Source organism: Equus quagga, chromosome 11 (assembly GCF_021613505.1).
Source record: "Equus quagga isolate Etosha38 chromosome 11, UCLA_HA_Equagga_1.0, whole genome shotgun sequence".
NCBI lineage: Eukaryota > Metazoa > Chordata > Mammalia > Perissodactyla > Equidae > Equus > Equus quagga.
In genome coordinates this window covers 65,449,060-65,466,877 of record NC_060277.1, presented here as the reverse complement: position 1 = coordinate 65,466,877, position 17,818 = coordinate 65,449,060, and the positions used below count along the sequence as shown (strand labels likewise).

General features: G+C 44.6%; 1 protein-coding gene across 3 annotated transcripts in view; it reads right to left on the bottom strand.

Moving 5' to 3' along the window:
- The window catches only part of MYH10 (myosin heavy chain 10), a 144,952-nt gene extending 133,830 nt beyond the window's left edge, over positions 1-11,122 (bottom strand). The window contains exons 1-2 of one of the 3 annotated variants that reach the window (XM_046675209.1): positions 10,753-11,122; positions 3,850-4,225 (exon numbers count right to left, since the gene is read on the bottom strand). In XM_046675209.1, the coding sequence (XP_046531165.1) occupies positions 3,850-4,225; positions 10,753-10,811 (435 nt within the window). In that variant the 5' untranslated portion in view covers positions 10,812-11,122. Of the gene's footprint in view, positions 1-3,849; positions 4,226-9,297; positions 9,410-10,485; positions 10,657-10,752 lie in introns of those variants that run through there. The other 2 variants (XM_046675210.1, XM_046675208.1) reach the window with 2 other exon arrangements.
- Positions 11,123-17,818: the final 6,696 nt, after the last annotated feature.

Sequence of the window (17,818 nt, the reverse complement as noted above, 5' to 3'; positions counted from 1 at the left end):
ACAACTCAAAAGACTATACACGTGGGGCTGGCCCCGTGGCTGAGCGGTTAAGTTGGTGCGCTCCGCTGCAGGCAGCCCAGTGTTTTGTTGGTTCGAATCCTGGGCGCAGACATGGCACTGCTCATCAGACTACGCTGAGGCAGCGTCCCACAGGCCACAACTAGAAGGACCCACAACGAAGAATATACAACTATGTACTGGGGGGCTTTGGAGAGAAAAAGGAAAAATAAAATCTTTAAAAAAAATTTAAAAAAAGACTATACACGTGCTTTTCCTCAAGGCAACTGTCACAGCTCAATACGCAGAAGTGCTTTAAGCATCCTGCCATTTCATCCCATGGGATATTGAAGAGATGTATACTCAAGGGTTGGGATTTAATAAAATCATCCATTTCTCCTGCTTTATCAAGGACATTCTTGAGTCAAACTGGATTAAAATGACCACAAGCACACTTTGGGGTCACTGCCTTTATTCACTGTAAGGTGTCAGCAGTTTTCCCCACCACTGGTTTTGCACCAGCAGTACTAACCTCAACAGTGAAAAGCGTGAACACCACCTTCATAGAATAATGAGAATAGTTTTGACCCCATGGATCCTCTGAAACGGTCTTGGGAAAACCCTAGGGTCCACAGACCACACTTTGAGAACTACTGAATTATATCAACATAAAGCAATATGGATGACTCTTAAAAACGTAAAGCTAAGCAAAAAAAACAGACACAAAAAGCTACAGACTATGAGATTCATTCATATAAAAATACATAAACAGGCAAAACTAACCTATATTGTTTAGGGATGCATACTTAGCCAATAAGACACACTGGGAGATTTTAAGATGCTTCTCAATAATTGATAGACCAAGGAGACAAAAATTAGTAAGGCTATAAAAAATTTAAACAAAACTGAAAAGCTTAGTCTAATGCCATATATAGAACTCCACACCCAACGACAGAATATATGTATTTAGAAACATATAGAACACTCATAAAAACTGACATTATATTACACAAAGCAAGTCTTAACAAAAAGAAGAAATGATATCACATGGACTATATTCTTCGACTGCAATGCAATTAATTTAAAAATCAGTAACAGGGGCCAGCCCTGAGGCATAGTGATTAAGTTCAGCATGCTCTGCTTCGCTGGCCAGGATTCGCAGGTTCAGATCCCAGTCGCAGACGGACTTAAACCCCTTGTTGGCCACACTCTGGTGGTGACCCACATACAAAACAGAGGAAGACTGGCACAGATATTAGCTCAGGGCTAATCTTCCTCAAAGAAAAAAACAGGAAGATTGGCAACAGATGTTAGCTCAGGGCAAATCTTCCTGGGGGGGGAGAACAGTAACAAACTTAAAAACCAACATTTAGAAATTTTAAAAGCACACTTTTAAACGGTTCATAGGTTAAAGAAGAAATAACAGAAATTAGAAAATATTTAGAACAAATAATAAAAAATCTACATATCAAAATGTGAGATGAACTAAAACAGTATTAGAGGAAACGTTTACAGTTTTTAAGTGGTTTTATTAGGAAAGAGGATAAAAATTAACAACCTGGGAAGTTGGAGGTCAGGGAGAATCAATCCAAAGAAAATATGAGGAAATAACATAACTAAACCTGTTAGCAGCCTAACTTATTTAAAGGAACATACATTGTATCTTACCTATAGAAATACGTCCAAAAAGATCCTACCCAAGTTATTATAATGTTTATATCAAGAGACCTCAACTGATCAATTTCAACTGATTGGTTAATTCCAAAATTCAATACACATTTATCACAACCTGGCTATTTGCAGCCCCAGTTCTCTTAATAGGGTATCTTCAGAGTCAAGTGCTCCAACTTGAATCTTAGGTAGAACCCAACCTTTTCTCCACTCCACTAACTGAAGATATAATCCTCCTAAATCCTCACCTCTATTGTGACCTTAATGCTTTGGGAAAAATTCAGATTCTCCTTCTGTAAACACAAGGGGGCCATGCTATGAAAAGAAACTCAGAAATTCACTCAGGTTGTCCCTGAGTTAAGTTGGAAAAAAATCAAACTCAATAAAAGATACTTGCAAAGTCTTAGAATTCTCATGAGGAACGGCTACAAATAAAATAAACTGTCTCTTCTTCCATTCCTTCTCTTTTACCTACAATCTCTTTCTGCTTTCTATTCCCCTTCTCCCCACCACCTGCAGCAGCCTACAAGGTCCAACGTGGGGAATCAAGGTGAAGACTCCGGCTCCTTTCCACATTCCAGGTCCCCACAACTTTTTGGTTGTGTCATCACATTTCCAGCCCTTCACAATTCACTGTACCAGGAACCATGCAAAACTGATCCACCTCTCAAATCTGAGACGTCAACATTACAATCTGACCACAATCTCTTAATTTTCCAGTTTTCTCACTCCGTCACTCCCATTCCCCTCTCTCCAGACCCCTTCAACTTGTTTACGAGGGAGAGAAGAGAAAGGACCTGTGCTAGCACAACGGTGAATCGGTTTCTCTGCCTTCACAGACCTGGGGCAAGCCGACGCTCTAACAAAATCAAAGAGCCAGACAAATGCGTGGCCACCTTACACATTCTGTCATTCAGTCTCAGCTAGGTTCCCAATGCTGCTCTCCAATCATTTTCTGATCCTTGGCTTCTCCTCTTTTCCAAACCTCTTCCATTCTTCTCAAGCACCTTCCCAACCCTGGTGCCTCTGACTGTCTTACTTTGCACCCTAACTCATAGACAAAAAAAAGATAAGCGAGACCATCAGGCCTGATTAAGACTACTCCGGCAAAGGTCATGAATGAACTATTCATTTTTCAGATTTTCCCATGGCCAGCTCCCTCCTAACAGTCAGATTCCAGCTCAAAAGCTACCTTCTCAAAGAGCCTTTCACTGACCCGCTGTGGAAAGCCGTTCTCCTCCCAACTCTATCCCACAGCCTGTTTCACTTCCTTATAGGATGTGTCACCTGCCCTGGCCTGTCCACCACACTCTCCCCAGCACCTAGAACACAGAGGTGCTCAGTAAATATTTGATAAATAAACTAATTCCTATGGGAAAACTAGTTCTGATTTGCTGAAGTTCTGAATGATGCATGAGCTTCAGCAGCATACCCCCTGCATAAAATTCAACCACTCGTCCAAATTCAGACCATTACAATGTCTTTTCTCTCTACTTCTCTTTCTTCTAAATCTACGTTCTATTTATACCACCTTCTTTAAAGCAATGCCACCCGTGTCTACCACTCCTTCAAATCTGTTTTGTCATCCTAGATTTTTTTTAGTATCTGGCTTGCATTTTTCCTCTCTACCTTATCCCTTAGTATTTTCAGTGACTTCTTCTATATGGTCAATGACATCGTCAGGGATTGCAACATATGTGTCAATTGCTAATCACAGGACAACCTCAGGCTCAATCTCACCCTGAACTGTTTCCTCTTAAAAATCTCAGTATCGTCTTTCCCACTTCCCTGTACCCAGTGAGCTTGTGCTTGCTCTTCACTGAAACCTCTAAAGCTTACAGCCCTCCGCATCACACCCCAGGACAGACACTGAATTTCCAATTTGCTGTCTGTATCCTACTATTAATGCAACTTTTATTCCCATATTAAACTCCCTGGTCTTTCTGCCACGTGCTGTCCTACATCATTTAATTTCAGATTGGATTATTTAAAATTATGTGTTGAGATTTAAAATAAAGCAAGACTTGGGTAAGCAAGGGACAATCTTTCTATCTTTAACAGAAACAGTAAAGTCAAACAGAGTGTGGGTATTTCAGATTCTCGTGTGATTACGTCAGTATGCATAATTTACATTAATTCCCCGGTCACCACTTCACGTGATTATTTAGAAGAAATACTTACATAGATAAGTCCTGAATAGTAACGATCCTTCAGATTATGTAAAACAGAAGCTTCATTCAAGCATGTCAATTCGGCCATATCCTCCACCTTGGAAAACTTAGGTGGGTTCATCTTCTGAATATCATCTTTGTTGACCATTGCTTTCTTTCCATTCTCTGCCAACTCCACCATAACTTCATCTCCCCGCTCTTCTTTGATACTGGCTGCCTCAAAACCATGGCGTTCTGATGGAATCCACACTAGCTTTTTAGCCGTCCAATCAGCCTGAGTGGCAGGGTTGTAGATGACAGCCCTGTCCACAAAGAGATACCTCTCTGGGTCTTCCAGTCCAGTTCTCTGCGCCATTGTAAACAGAAGGATCCAAGAGCAACCGCCTCTAAGAGAAGAGGGGGAGGACAAAGTTAGATGTTTAAAAATACAAAATGATTCACAAATTTTACTTTTCTAAGAAACTTAAACCTTTGGTAAACAGAAAGCATAAACTTTGAGTTAAGGAACTGGGTATTCCTCTTCACAGCCATACTAACTGAGTTTCCAAGGTAAATTTCAGGAGTGACCACAAATTATGACTGGTTTTCTGAAGACCACTCAAGACATGCCCTCAGTTACCGAGGGCTGAAAAATAAGCAGAAGAAAAAAGCAAAGCTCCAGTCTGACTCTTTTTCTCTTCATCTCCTCTTTCACCCTCACCACAAATTAAACAGGGAGTTAAGAAGGGAAAGGAGAATAAAGAAAAAGAAAACAAAGATTCATAATAAAAGGTCTGGGGAGGGGGTGGCACTGGTATTAGTGTGACCACCAGGATATACTTACAAAAACACCAGAAGAGCAAAGCATCAGGTCTAAAACGTGCTTCTCATTCTCCCTTCAAACAACAGACTCAAAGTTCCTCCTTACACATACCCTACCTCAGTCCCACTGTGGCTTCTCTATGGCCCCGCGTGGTCATAATGTGATCAGCTGGGGCCACAAAGGGCAAGCGTAACTTGGCTTCACTCGACAGCCTTTCAAGTATGTGACGGTAGCTATTCAGGTCTCCACTCCCATCCCTGCAGCTGCTCTCTTCCCTCTCTCTGCTCTTCAGCATTCCATCATTCATCAAGACTCATTCCACCACCCTCATCTCTCAACTCTCAACAGACTCCAATGTGCTTCTGCCCCCTTAGAGAGTGGGGCCCAGAAGCAAACAGAATCCAGATACGGTCTGACCAGTGCACAAGAAAAAGGAACCGTTAACAAACTTAGGCTGCACCGGGGAAAGCAGCATTTCTGTGACTTTCACAATTAATGTCTCTCAAGACCTAACTGGTTTATTTAGTACTCATACACTTTTGGCTCCTAATGACCTGTCAGCCAAAGCTCCAGACACGTTGCTTGAAGCTACCTCTCCTCCTATACTTGTGCAATTGGCTTTTTGCATCAAATGACAAGATTTTACATTCATCACTCACCTTTCTGACGTGACTCATCATTCCTGCCTGACAATATCTTTCTGGAATCCGATACCATCATTAAACACTTTTGTTATTACTCCAAATTCCAGGTTATTACAAATGTCATAGGCATGGTTCCCATGACTTCATTCAAATCAATGCAAGAAGCCAAGTGAGTAGCTACTCTTGCTCTACCAAATCCTCCAACCTTCTCCCTCCCCCGAAAATGATGGGGTTCCTTGTAGGCAAGAGGACAGAAGGCTGCAAGGTTAATCACAAAGGAGTCCAAAGCTGTTACGAGGTTCTTAACCTTGAGTCCATAAACAAATTTCAAGCTCCGTGAAATCACTGAAATGGTAAAAAATGGTGTACACTTACTCTCTCTATATGTGTGCGTGTGCTTTTCTGGGGAGAACACGCATAACTTTCTTCAGATTCTTAAAGAGATCTACCTGTGTCCCAAAAGATTAATCACTGATAGTGGGTACAAATACTAGCCCCCTCACCCCTAAGAAGAATTTACTAGAATCAAATTGCTAAGATTCTTCAGATATTATTTGTTACAATGTAGGTATTACAAACACTCATACTCTAGAGCATGGTTCTCAAACTTTGGCATGTTCATCGCAGCACCTAGAAGGCTTATTAAATTACAGATTGCTGGGCCCCATCCCCAGAGTTTCTGATTTAGTTGAGTCTGGGGTGAAGCCCAATGATCTGCATTTCTGACAAATTCCCAGTTGCTGCTGATGCTGCGGGTCCTTGGACCACACTCAGAATCATCGCCCATAGTTCTCTGGCTGCCATGGTGAGCCACTGCATGTTGGGTTAGAATAAAAGGTTGAAAATCAATGTTCTGGACTAATTCATAACCCGATTTCAAGAATATGTTAAAGTTTTAAGGATTATGGACTTGGATAAAACAAAAATTACAGAACAAAATGAAACCAAAAAAAACCCCCAATACCCCAAACATGTAACATTAAGACTTCTACAAATAAAATTGCTAACAATGCTTTATAACTAAACTAGCATTTACCTTCCTACAGAAAATATTCACGGGCACATGTACATTCTGAAGAATGGTTTCAAAAGCCCATTACTTTTAGAGACCATTCTAGTAAGATTAATAACTTTTTGTCTTTCCAACTTATAAACTACACACTGCTAAGAAAGGAGGCAAGGCTTTGAAGTGCGAATCATCCTAGATGAATTTGGAGACAGACAACAGGACACCTACTCTGCCTTTAGGAAGGATAGAGTCTAATGAAACATCCAACTATAACAAAACATGATAACAAGGTACTCTCATTATTCTTATTAGGTATGAACTATAAATCCCATACAACACTTAGGAAGCTGTCTTGCTGCCAGTAGGCATACACACGTTTCTTTCATTTTACATTGGGCATGTAATTATACGCTTAAATTTAGCAGGTGACTAGAAATTAGAATAAGTTGGGTCATTTCTAGAGCAGTTCCTTTCTTAAAAGTAAATTATGTATTTAAAAATTACTTTATCAAATCCGTACATTTTAAATTTATCAGTACTTTTTCTAGGTAGGGAAATTCTTATAATTTAAGAAAAAACCCATAGATCACAAAAGTGTAATTACAAAATGCTCCAGATTTTGGGGGAGAAAACTACATATATGCTTTTTTTTAAAAAAAAGGAACAAATATTCATTGGGTCTTCGCTGGGTAGTAGGATTACAAATTAATTTTTACTTTCCCAGAGTTTTCTACAACTAACTAAACACTGTGAGGATGGTTTCCTGTTCCTTGCTACATGGTAAACACTTAGCCCTGTCCCTGGTCCACAGGAGGGGATCCACACCTATTGATCAAATATTACCTGAGCGGTCCCCACCTTCAGGGTGAACTTCAACTTCCCATCCACAGCCAAAAATCTGCCGTTCCTTCAAATCCTGACCCAAATGCCACCCTTTGAGAAGTTCTTTTCAGGTCAATCTGGCAATTTAATCCTCAGCCTTCTCCTAACATTTTGTGCTGTTCTTCCAGCATTCTTCTGGCCCTCCCTTGCACTGTACCAGAGGGCTTAGCAGGTAGTAGGTACTCAAATTCTTGCTTAATTGATAGTGTTCATGAGGCCAGGGAAGATGTTTTGTTCATTTTAACTCTCCACTTGTGATCACCAAATATGCTGTACTTCTTTCATTCCATGGTACATGTGGTACCCAATCTTGATAATACTGGTATTTAACAGTGAACCACCCCCAAATGCTTTGCCTTGCAGAAAGAATAATACCACAATTTTTGAAATAGCAAATACTGTTGGAATTCACTAATTATGGCCAGACATTATTCTAAGGAGTTTACATCTATCGACTCAAACCTCACAATAGCTCCACAAGGTAGGTACTGTTAATATCTCCATTTTACAGATGAGGAACCTGAGGTAGAGAAAGCCACTAACTGGCCCAAGGTCACCCAGCTACCAAATCGCAGAGCTGGGATTAAACCCAGAGTTCAGCTCCAGAGTGCATTCTACAACGATGGAAGAGGAGAGGGAGGGAATTTTGCAGGGCATCTTGTGTACTATATACTGCCTCTCTGCTAAATAAAAACCCTATTGATTATGACTTCAAGAGTATAGCCTCACCCAATGAACACATTCACACAATCTGGCAAAAGCTTTATATTTTATAGAAAAAATACCTATATTTAGAGAAAAAGGAATAAATAGAAATCTCTTTACAGGAGACATAAAGATAATCAGAAGGGTCTTGGTGTCATTTGAAATAACTACCTAATTATAGCTAAATCATTTATCTGTGTATGAATTAGCCCCCTACAGAGTCAAAGCCCCATCCCCTTCATTCGTTTTAGACACACACAGCCCTGGGATCTGTGCAGCCAGGCCATTTTTTACTTCCAATGAAACACCACCCAGCAAATTTCTCAACTGCCTCCCAGACCTATTATATAGGTATGGATACAGGAAAACAATTCAATTTTATGAATATCTTGCATATAAAAAGCCAAACAAAAATGATGGATATAGACCATCCCTCTAAGACAGATAAACCCTAACAGTAGTGTCCCAATTTGTGTAACGCTTTCGTTGAGGTCACTTACATCACAGAGACATACAAGTCTATTAATTTATCAAAATTTGGCTTAACCATGTGAGCACAAATACAAACCAAACGCAAAAGGACACTATGGCTATTTATGGCCTGCACCATCTCTCAGTTATATCTTTACATTGTGTTCAATATTTCTGAAATGTGGACCCAACACCAGGAATTTTAATTCTTCATCTATGATGAGAAAGCCCAACGCCAAGAATTTTAATTCTTCATTTATGATGAGAAAGTACATAAACCGGAGTAGCATATAGTCTTTCACCATACAACATGTCCTTCAAAATTTCCTCCATCTCACCTTCCATCCCATCTGTCTTCATTGAAATGATTTCCCTAAGGAGCCCAAATAAAAAGCCAGGCTCCCGGGTCACATCCCTTTGCTGCAAAAGCTCGCGCTATATCGCACAATTACACCATATGCTTTCTCCAGATAAGGACGGGGCAGAACTGAATTTAAGATGCAGAAGTCAGAAGATGCATAAAATGGCCACTTTTTTCCAGAATACGAGACAGACAGGGCATACTTAAACATCAAAAGCAAGGGACTAAAGGAATAATTAATAAGGGCGGATTGACGAAAGCAATAAAACAATAAATAGATTAAAGTTTTCCAGAGTGAGATACTATCAAGAATAATGAAGCCTGACTCCAAGATTCCTTAGTTTCAACGTTAAAAAACAAAATCTCCGCAAAGCCAAAGTATTATATTTAGTATTATATTATTCAGCGAAAACAGCCGTCTTTGTTTCATTTGCAGTCTGGATCCACCCCGCCCGCTTTCCCCTACCCTACCCCACCACACCCCACCCCCTTCCATCAACCGCAGTGATCTTGAAGGGAGCTGCAGAGGCCCTAAGAAACAGAGATAACGGTCATAGGCAGAGGCCACGTTACCCAAACCTCACCAGCTGAGTTCAGAACCGCCGAGCCACCAAGCTCCTTCCTAAGGCCCGAGTTCCCAGGCAGGCCAGGCTGGGGGCCTCCCGGGTCCCCGGGCCGCATCCGCCCACCACAGGCCCACAAAGCCCCCGCAAATGCCAGACTCCGCGGCTTCAACTTCCCTCCAACCCCATTCCAGTCTGATCTTACGGGATCGGGCTGTAACCCCCAATTGCAGAAGGCAAGGAAGAGACTCTGTCGGCGAGCCCTTCCCAGATCACTTACACAATAAAGGGATCCCGAGGCGAGGGCTGACCCTCCCCCCGGCCGCCCTGCTGCAGCGCGCCCCCGCCACATTTCCCGCCTCGCCCCCCCAAACCGCCCGGGCCTCGCCAGGCGGCCCACCGCGGCCCCCGCGGTCCACAGAGCGCGTTCGGAGGCTGCCCCCTCCCGCCCTCCTGTCCCAGCACCACGGAGCCCGACCCTCCCCACGCCGGCGGCCGGCTCCTCAGACCCTCACCCGCCGCGCGCTTCCCGGGCGGCGCAGAGCCCTGCCGCCGGTCCCTCCACCCTCCAAGCCCGGGGCGCGCCGCCGCCTTCCGAGCCTTCGGCGAAGCCCTTACCGCGCCCCGTGTACCGGACCCGGCCTGACCCACCCAGCTACCCACCCCGGGGCCCTTCTCGTCCAGCGCCCCCCACTCCCAACCGGGGTCGCGCTTTCCAGCCCGGCCCAGGATTCTCACCCCTCCTAGGAGGCAGACAGAGACTCGCGGGACACTCCGCGACCCCCACCAGAGCACTAGGCCCCTCCAACCCCGCGCCCCCGAGGATCCCACACACCAAGTACCAAGTCCCCACATCCCCACCCCCAGATCTCCAACCCCAGCCACCCGGGGGTCGTCCTCCCGCACACCCAGGCCCCGATCCCTGCAGGGGTCTCTCTCTCAAGGACCTCATTCCCCGCCCCTCCAGGGGTCTCTCCACCCACTGGGGGTCCGGTTACCCACTCCCCGGATCCTTCCTACAAGAATCCACGGCTCCCGCGGCACAAACCCTCCGCGCAGAGCTCCCTGTGTCTTCCCCCAGCTCCCGCGTCGGCTCTGCTCCTGCTCTCCAGAGCCGCCCGGGCCCCCAGCCCGGATCCTTCCCGCCCCCACAAACCGTCCCCCCGCCCCCGGCCGCCGCTCTCGGACCCGGGCAGCCGCACCTCTCACCTTCAGCCGAAGATGGTGGCGCCGGCGCACGTCCCCAGCCGCGACCACAGATCCGGCGCCTCAGTCCCAAACCCACCGCTGCCTCCGCCGGGCTCCTTTAGCACTGCTGCTCGGGGCTGCCCCACCCACTCCCACCCTCATTGGGCCAGCTCCACGCCCGTCACCGCCGCCCCCAGACCCACTGGTCCGTTTGCGCGCCCATCTCCAAGAGAAGACGTTAGCAACCCGAACGAAGCTACCTTCCCGAGGTCCGCTCCCTCCACCCACCTGAAATCATGCTCATTGGCTCCCGCTCCCAGCCCCGGCCGCCGGGGCCCCAACCTCATAGGCTGCCCCTCACGCCCGTCATAGATTCCGGGAGGTGCGGCCGGGGCAGTCGCGGGCGATTGGCTGGCTCAGGCGGAGATGGACAGCTGAGGCAGGCTGGGCGTCCGGCGATCCCGCCGGGCAGCGGCTGCGGACCCTGCGAGGGCCTTGGGCTGCGCGGACAGTGGGGCAGGTGTGCTGCGGCAGGATCCCCGAGGTCCGCCTAGACGCGCCTCGCCCTGGCGTCGAACTGCCGTGGCAGCCCGCTCGCACGCCTGGTCGGCCCCTCTGCTTGCTGCAGCCGGCGTGTCCCGCAACGGGACCGGCCTCCACCGCGGAGCCCGGGCCCCCGGCCCTGCCTGCAGGGGCGGAGCCGGAGCGCAGTCCAGAGGCCTTACGTCACCCCCGGGGCTGCGGGGGGTGGGAGCCCGGGCTCAGCGGCTCACCTGCAGTGGGGGAGGGGAGGCAGGGCTCGGGGTGCAGCTCTGCCCATGCGCACGGGCTCTGCGGGGGCCCCGGCTGCAGTCCGCAGTCCGCGCTCCGGCCACTGTCGCGAACCTGGGCTCTGGGCTGACCCTGCCGACGCCCGCTGAGCGCGGGGCGCCGGACAGCTTCCTCCGCTGCCGCAGTTTTGGTGTTTGCGAGGGAAGGGGCCTCCTTACCCAGCTTCCTGACTGGGCTGAGATTCCAGAATGAGAAGCGAACCGGCCTTGGAGAGAACACTTGGGAAAAGGACTTCCTTCACCTCATTCCTTCGTTTATTCCATTCATTCATTCATTCATTCATTCATTCATCAAATGGAGCTCCTTACAGGAGAGGGGCTATGAGGCGGTTCTGCAGGGCTGTCATATCCCCTAGGGCCTATAAGCTTTTCATAGGTCTTAGAAAATGTTTGAAACCTAAAAAAAAATGGCTCCAAAATAAGGAAACTGGAAAAATCGAAGTTAATAAATGTTTAATGAGATGTCTGCAGAATCTAGTCAACTGCAACACGACTCAAATAATTATAATGAAGTTTAAATCACAAGAATAAAATGAATGTTCTTTAAAAAACTAAAAATCTTATAGCAAGATGTAGTTATTTCATGTTGGATATGGGTAAATTTTAATACGTGTGATATAATGTAAGTGGCTAAGCCTAGGAAACTTCCAGTCTGGTAAAAAGTGAACAGAGCGAAAAACAAAACAAGGCAGGAAATGATAAGGAAGGGTTGGTGGAATTCAGAGAAGGTTCCAAGGCAGCTGAGTGCAGAGTCCTTCCTGGGGAAGTCAGAATCAGGTCCTGTATTGTCCTTTGTCCTAGTGCATCTGGTCCCCCACCCCCACCTGCCTGCTGGGGTAAGCTGCCCCTTGTCCAGGTGTCTTATGACTTGGCTCCATGAAGCAGTCTGCACATGGAATACAAGTCTACTGTACAACATGTGAGTAATATTCCTCTTCTGAATTAAAAAAATTTTTTTAGAGAAGACAAAAGATTCCATCTCTAAGCCCTGAGTCTCAGCTTTGTCATCCACTGAAGTCGTTTCTGAAGGCAGGGTTCCATGCTTAGAGCATCAACATACAAACAGCCATGTTAGCCACCAAGTCTGTGGTTTCTCATAATTTTAAGAGAAACTCAGTGGACCATCAGAAGAGGAGGGCAGGAAGTTCACCGGAATTAAACATCACAAACATGTTAGTCTTGATGAGATCAATAATAAAAGAGAATATCCCCAGATGTATCTCTAGCCCTGGCACTTCTCCAGCACTCAGACTGTATGTTTTCAACTGCCTGCTAGACATCTCTGCCTGGATGGGAGGGACACTGCAAAGGCACTACATCCCAAACCTGTTTTCTTCCCTCTTCTCCTTCATCCCACCACCCAAACTCTCTATCTTCCCAACTTCCCTTTGTCTGTTAAATGAAACTAGTCTTGAAACCTCTTTGAATCCTTCCTCTCCTTTGTTCCCACGTCACGTCCCCTTCCACCTCCATCATCCATCCAATCAGGCGCTTCTGACTCCATTCTCACTCCATGTAGCTCCAGCCCGGAATCTGTTGCCATTTTGATGAGGAAAACACAGGATTTAGAACCAGACAGACCTGACTTTGAATCCGTCTCTACCACTCACTAAGTCTTCAACCTTTGACAAATTCCTTAACTTCATTTCCAGAAAGGAGATACAAATATATACCTAAAGGACTCCTTCAACATACATGTAACAGGATGATTTACTGGAGAAAAAAAAAGCATCATCATCAACACATAGATTAAAAATTGTCTTTTTTTCTAATCTACAAGCTCTGTACAAAAGAGTGAGAAATCCTTCCCCATTCCCTCACAGTAATTTTTGCTGGCAGTCTAGGCTGCTTTTACCCCCAAAAGAAAAAGTCCACAGACCATTGTTTTGCAGAGGCTGGGTCAGAAGTCCAAACTGGTTCCCTTAGGGCAGTTCCGGCCCATGAACCTGTTTTGTTCTAAATTGTTTTGTTCCATCTGTAGAGAGCTGATATGGAGCTTTTTTTTAAATTTGAATGAATTCCAACATTTAAAAATCAAGAGTTATCTGACATCATTAGCCATTGGGGAAATGCAAATCAAAACCATAATGAGATACCACTTCACACCCATTACAATGACTATAATCAAAAAGACAGACAATGACAAATGTTGGCAAGGATGTAGAGAAACAGGAACTCTCCCGTCATTTCTGGCAGGAATGTAAAATGGTGCTGCCGCTCTGGAAAGTAATTTGCTAGTTTCTTAAAAAGTTAAACATAAGTTTACCCTGTGACCCACAATTCTACCCTTAGGTATCTACCAAAAAACGAAAAGTAAAACATATATGGACATAAAGTCTTGCACACGAATGTTCATAGCAGCATTATTCATAATAGCAAAAAGAATGGAATGTCCATCAACTGGTGAATGGATAGGGAAAGTGTGGTACATCCATATGATGGAATACTATTCAGCAATAAAAAGGAACTAACTACAGAAATGTGCAACAGCATGAATGAACCTTGAAAACGTTACATTCAGTGAAAGAAGTCTGACATAGAGACTGCATATTGTATGATCCCATCTGTATGAAATATCCATAAAAAGCAAAACTATAGAGACAGAAAGTAGAATAGTAGTTGGCTGGGGTGGGGAGAGGAGGCACAGCACAGGAATTAACAGTAAATATATATGAGGGATCTTATTGGGATGATGAAAATGTTCTGAAATTGATTCACAGTAAAGGTTGCACAACTTGGTAAATTTACTGAAGAAATCATTGAATTTTATACTGTGAATTACATGATTTGCAAAATGTACCTGAAAGTAATTTATTAAAAACAGATAAAAAAAGAACTATCACTTGCAAATTCAGATTTCCAGCTTTCCTTGAAAAATTGGAAGATCTGGAAATTCAGCAACAATTTGTTGATGCCTTAGCTGCTGCTCATTTTTAGACAAAGCATGTTTTCTCCATTGTGCCTCAGTCACCACTACTCCCTGTTGTCTCTTATAGCCCACCTGCTTTATTAATTGACATTCTTTGCCTCGTCTTTTTAGGCATTTATTTCCGTTTTCAGTCCCTGTCATGCCTCTTGAGGGATTTCATCTCAGATCATTCCAGAGAGACAAAAAGAAGGGTGGTATTTTTTTAGTCGAAGAGCTGTTTCCCTGATAGTGGTGAAGGAGTAGGAGGTTTGGAGTGTCGGTGAGAAGTATAGACAGGGGCCCCCTTTCAACATGATTCCTGGAAGTGGTAGGACCTTAGGGCACAGACTATTGTGATGACCATCTCACAGACCACCTGGGCCGATAATACTTGACCAATGTGAAGGATCAGTGCTCGAGTGTGGCATCTTGAAACAGAAGGAGTAATGGTAAAAACAGAGACGCCAATGAGTTGAGACAGAAGGAACTTTCCAGAATATTCCTGGGCCCCTTAAGCTCTGGAGTTCCGGAAAAATACCATGAGAAGAAGTTCCTGAAAATTACTAATTTAAGACTTCTCCACAACCATGTAGGAGAAGGCTAAGTCAGATTTAATTTGACTTAGAAAAATGAAGGCGTGCAAATCCTTGCATCCTAATGTCTTAGAACAAGGCATGCCTGTCGCAAAAGCTTATTGAATGTCTTTTGTGTTTAGGGATTGTGCCAGGTGCTGAGGAAATGCCTGTATCCACATAAGTGTGGTCCCTACCCTCGATGAGCACACAGTCTAGTGGGAAATATGAACAAATAGGCAGATAATTATAATAGAGCAGGGGTTCTTAATCTGGAGTCCATGGAAACCTAAAGGGCTTTAGGGGTTCTATAAAACCTCTGAAAGTATATGCAAAATTTACTGTGTGCTCTTTTTTTCCTGGGGATAAGATCTACAGCTTTTAGCAGATTCTCATAGAGGCCTCTGGTCCCAAAAGGTTGAGAGAATGCAATGTAGTATGATAAGTACTACATTATGGGACGTCCAGCAAGATCCCAGGACACATAAGAATGGTTAAGGCAGGGGAGGGATGGGCGAAGTTCCTGAAAGTCTTCTTAGAGATAGCTATGTTAAAAATATGATCTGGAAAAAAAAAAGACATTAACCAGACAAACAGAAAAGGGAAATTCTTTCAGAGAAAGCAGCATGTCGAGAGAGAGTATGCAGGCCTTTCCAAGCTCAGAAAGAAGTTCAGAGTAGCCAGAGCAAAGGGAACAAGCATGGAGGAGTGGTGAAATCTGGGACCGAGGAGGGAGCAGGGGCCAGATCACACATGTAAACCAAGAGGGAGAGTTTAGATTTTACCCAAAGGACAATGGGGAACAATGGGAGAGTTTTAATCTGAAGAGTAACATGACCAGGTTTATGTTTTAGAAGCATCGCTCTGGTCATAATGTAGAGAATGGATTGAAGTGGGGTCAGAGGAGATCAGTTAAGAGGCGCTGCAGCAAATAGTCGAGCTGAGAGACGAGGGAGACTTGGTCTAAGAAAGGAGCAGCTGGCTGGAAAGACATGGTCAGACTGCAGTGATTGCTGTTGCAAGGATTGAGTGAGTGTTTAAGGTGCGAAGCCAATGCGTGAAGATATTAGAGCGCCTGACATAGTGCAAAAGGATATCTATAGTGCCTAGCATAATACTTAACATATTATAAATGGATTCTCTTCTTCCTTCTTCTCAAAGCCCCCTGAATTAAAAACAATCCTTCACTATGTCCTGTACACACTTTGACAAAAGCACCTATAAAAACTCCTTACACACGTTTGTCTCCATCCCTGTATCCTTGTTGAAAACCAGTGCTGTCCAATAGAAGTAGAATATGAGCCACTAATGCAAGCCACATATGTAAAGTTTAAACTTTCTAGGAGCTAAAAGTAAAGAGAAATAATTGAAATTAATTTTAATAACATATTAACCCAATATAGAAAGAATATTACAACTCACAACTAGAATATACAACTATGTACTGGGGGGCTCTGGGGAGAAGAAGAAGAAAAAAGGAAGATTGGCAACAGATGTTAGCTCAGGTGCCAATCTTTAAAAAAGAAAAAGAATATTACATTTCAACATGCAATCAATTAAAAATTCATTAATAGGATGTTTCACATTTTCCTTCTCATGCTAAGAGTTCAAAATCTGATGTGTGCTTTAGACCTACAGCACTTCTCATTTCAGACTAGTCAAATTTTAAGAGCTCAACAGCTACATGTGGCAGGTGGCTACCATATAGGACAGCACAGTGCTAGACCGTAAACTCCTTGCAGGCAAGGCCAGTGTGTTCAGCTTATATCCCCAGGAACTAGCTTAGCACTTGATACGTAGCAGATGCTCAACATAGCAAGTGTTTCCTGGATAGAAAGATGGTAGGATGGATGGATGCATGGATGGATGAGGAGATCCCTTCCAGCTTTCCAGGGATCATTTTAGCTGAGCCTGAAAGGTGAGCAGGATGGCAACAATTGAGGGGGGTGAACAGCAAGTGCAGGGATGCAAGGGACCAAAGCATGGCCCAAGGAAGGAAAAGTGATACCAGGAAACAGTGGAAAGTCATACTGTTTGGTTAAAGGATGGACTGCATGCTGCAGAAAAGAAGGTAGGACGGGATCCTGGAGGTTCCTGAAAGTTGACACCAAACCCTATATACATCTGGGGATTCTCAAGTTTCCGGTGTAATTTCCACCGGTAAATTTTTAAGGAACAAATGAAAAGAGAAGTGAGAGGAAGAGGTAACAAAAGAGAAAAGGGTAACAACAACAAAAACAGGAAAACGTTAGCAAAGTGGTAACAATTGCTGGTAGTAATGTTGGCAAATAACCAACAATGGGAAAGTTTAGTAGAGGATCCAGATTGTCATCATCTTGGTGGTTGATGGAAAGAGGAACAGGTCACTGGAGGGAAACAGTTGGAGAAGTCTGAAGTCTGGTCAATGGTTAGCGATGAAAACAGAGTTGTTGGTCTCAGAGTGTCTGCTGGTCCCTGGTAGATCGGGCCTGGTGGGAACGTGGAGGGCTGTGTGTTGGCGCAGAGGGCCTGAGTTTGAATCACCTGTTGTCATATGACACAGCATTGTTGCTACCTGGTCTTTAAGGAGCCAGGGATGATATACTTTTCTTTACATTACTCCTACTCACCAGGAGTACAGAAAATCAAGAAATTGCCCTGGATTTGCTGACAATGGATATGATCCTTCAGGCAACAAAAGTGTGTGGGTATCTCATTGGAGATTGTCTTGAAAATCCAAATCAAGCTATTCCTGAAAGACATTTTTTATCAAAGGCTTTTCTTGTTTAAAACATCCTGCGTCGGGGCCCGCCCACGGCCGAGTGGTTAAGTTCTCGAGTTCCACTTTGGCGGCCCAGGTCCTGGTTCAGGTCCTGGGCACAGACATGGCACCGCTCATCAAGTCATGCCGAGGTGGCATCCCGCATAGCACAACCGGAGGCACTCACAACTAGAATATACAACTAGGTACTGGGGGGCTTTGGGGAGAAAAAAAGGGGTAGGGGGAAGAAGATTGGCAACAGTGTTAGCTCAGGTGCCGATCTTTAAAAACAAACAAACAAACA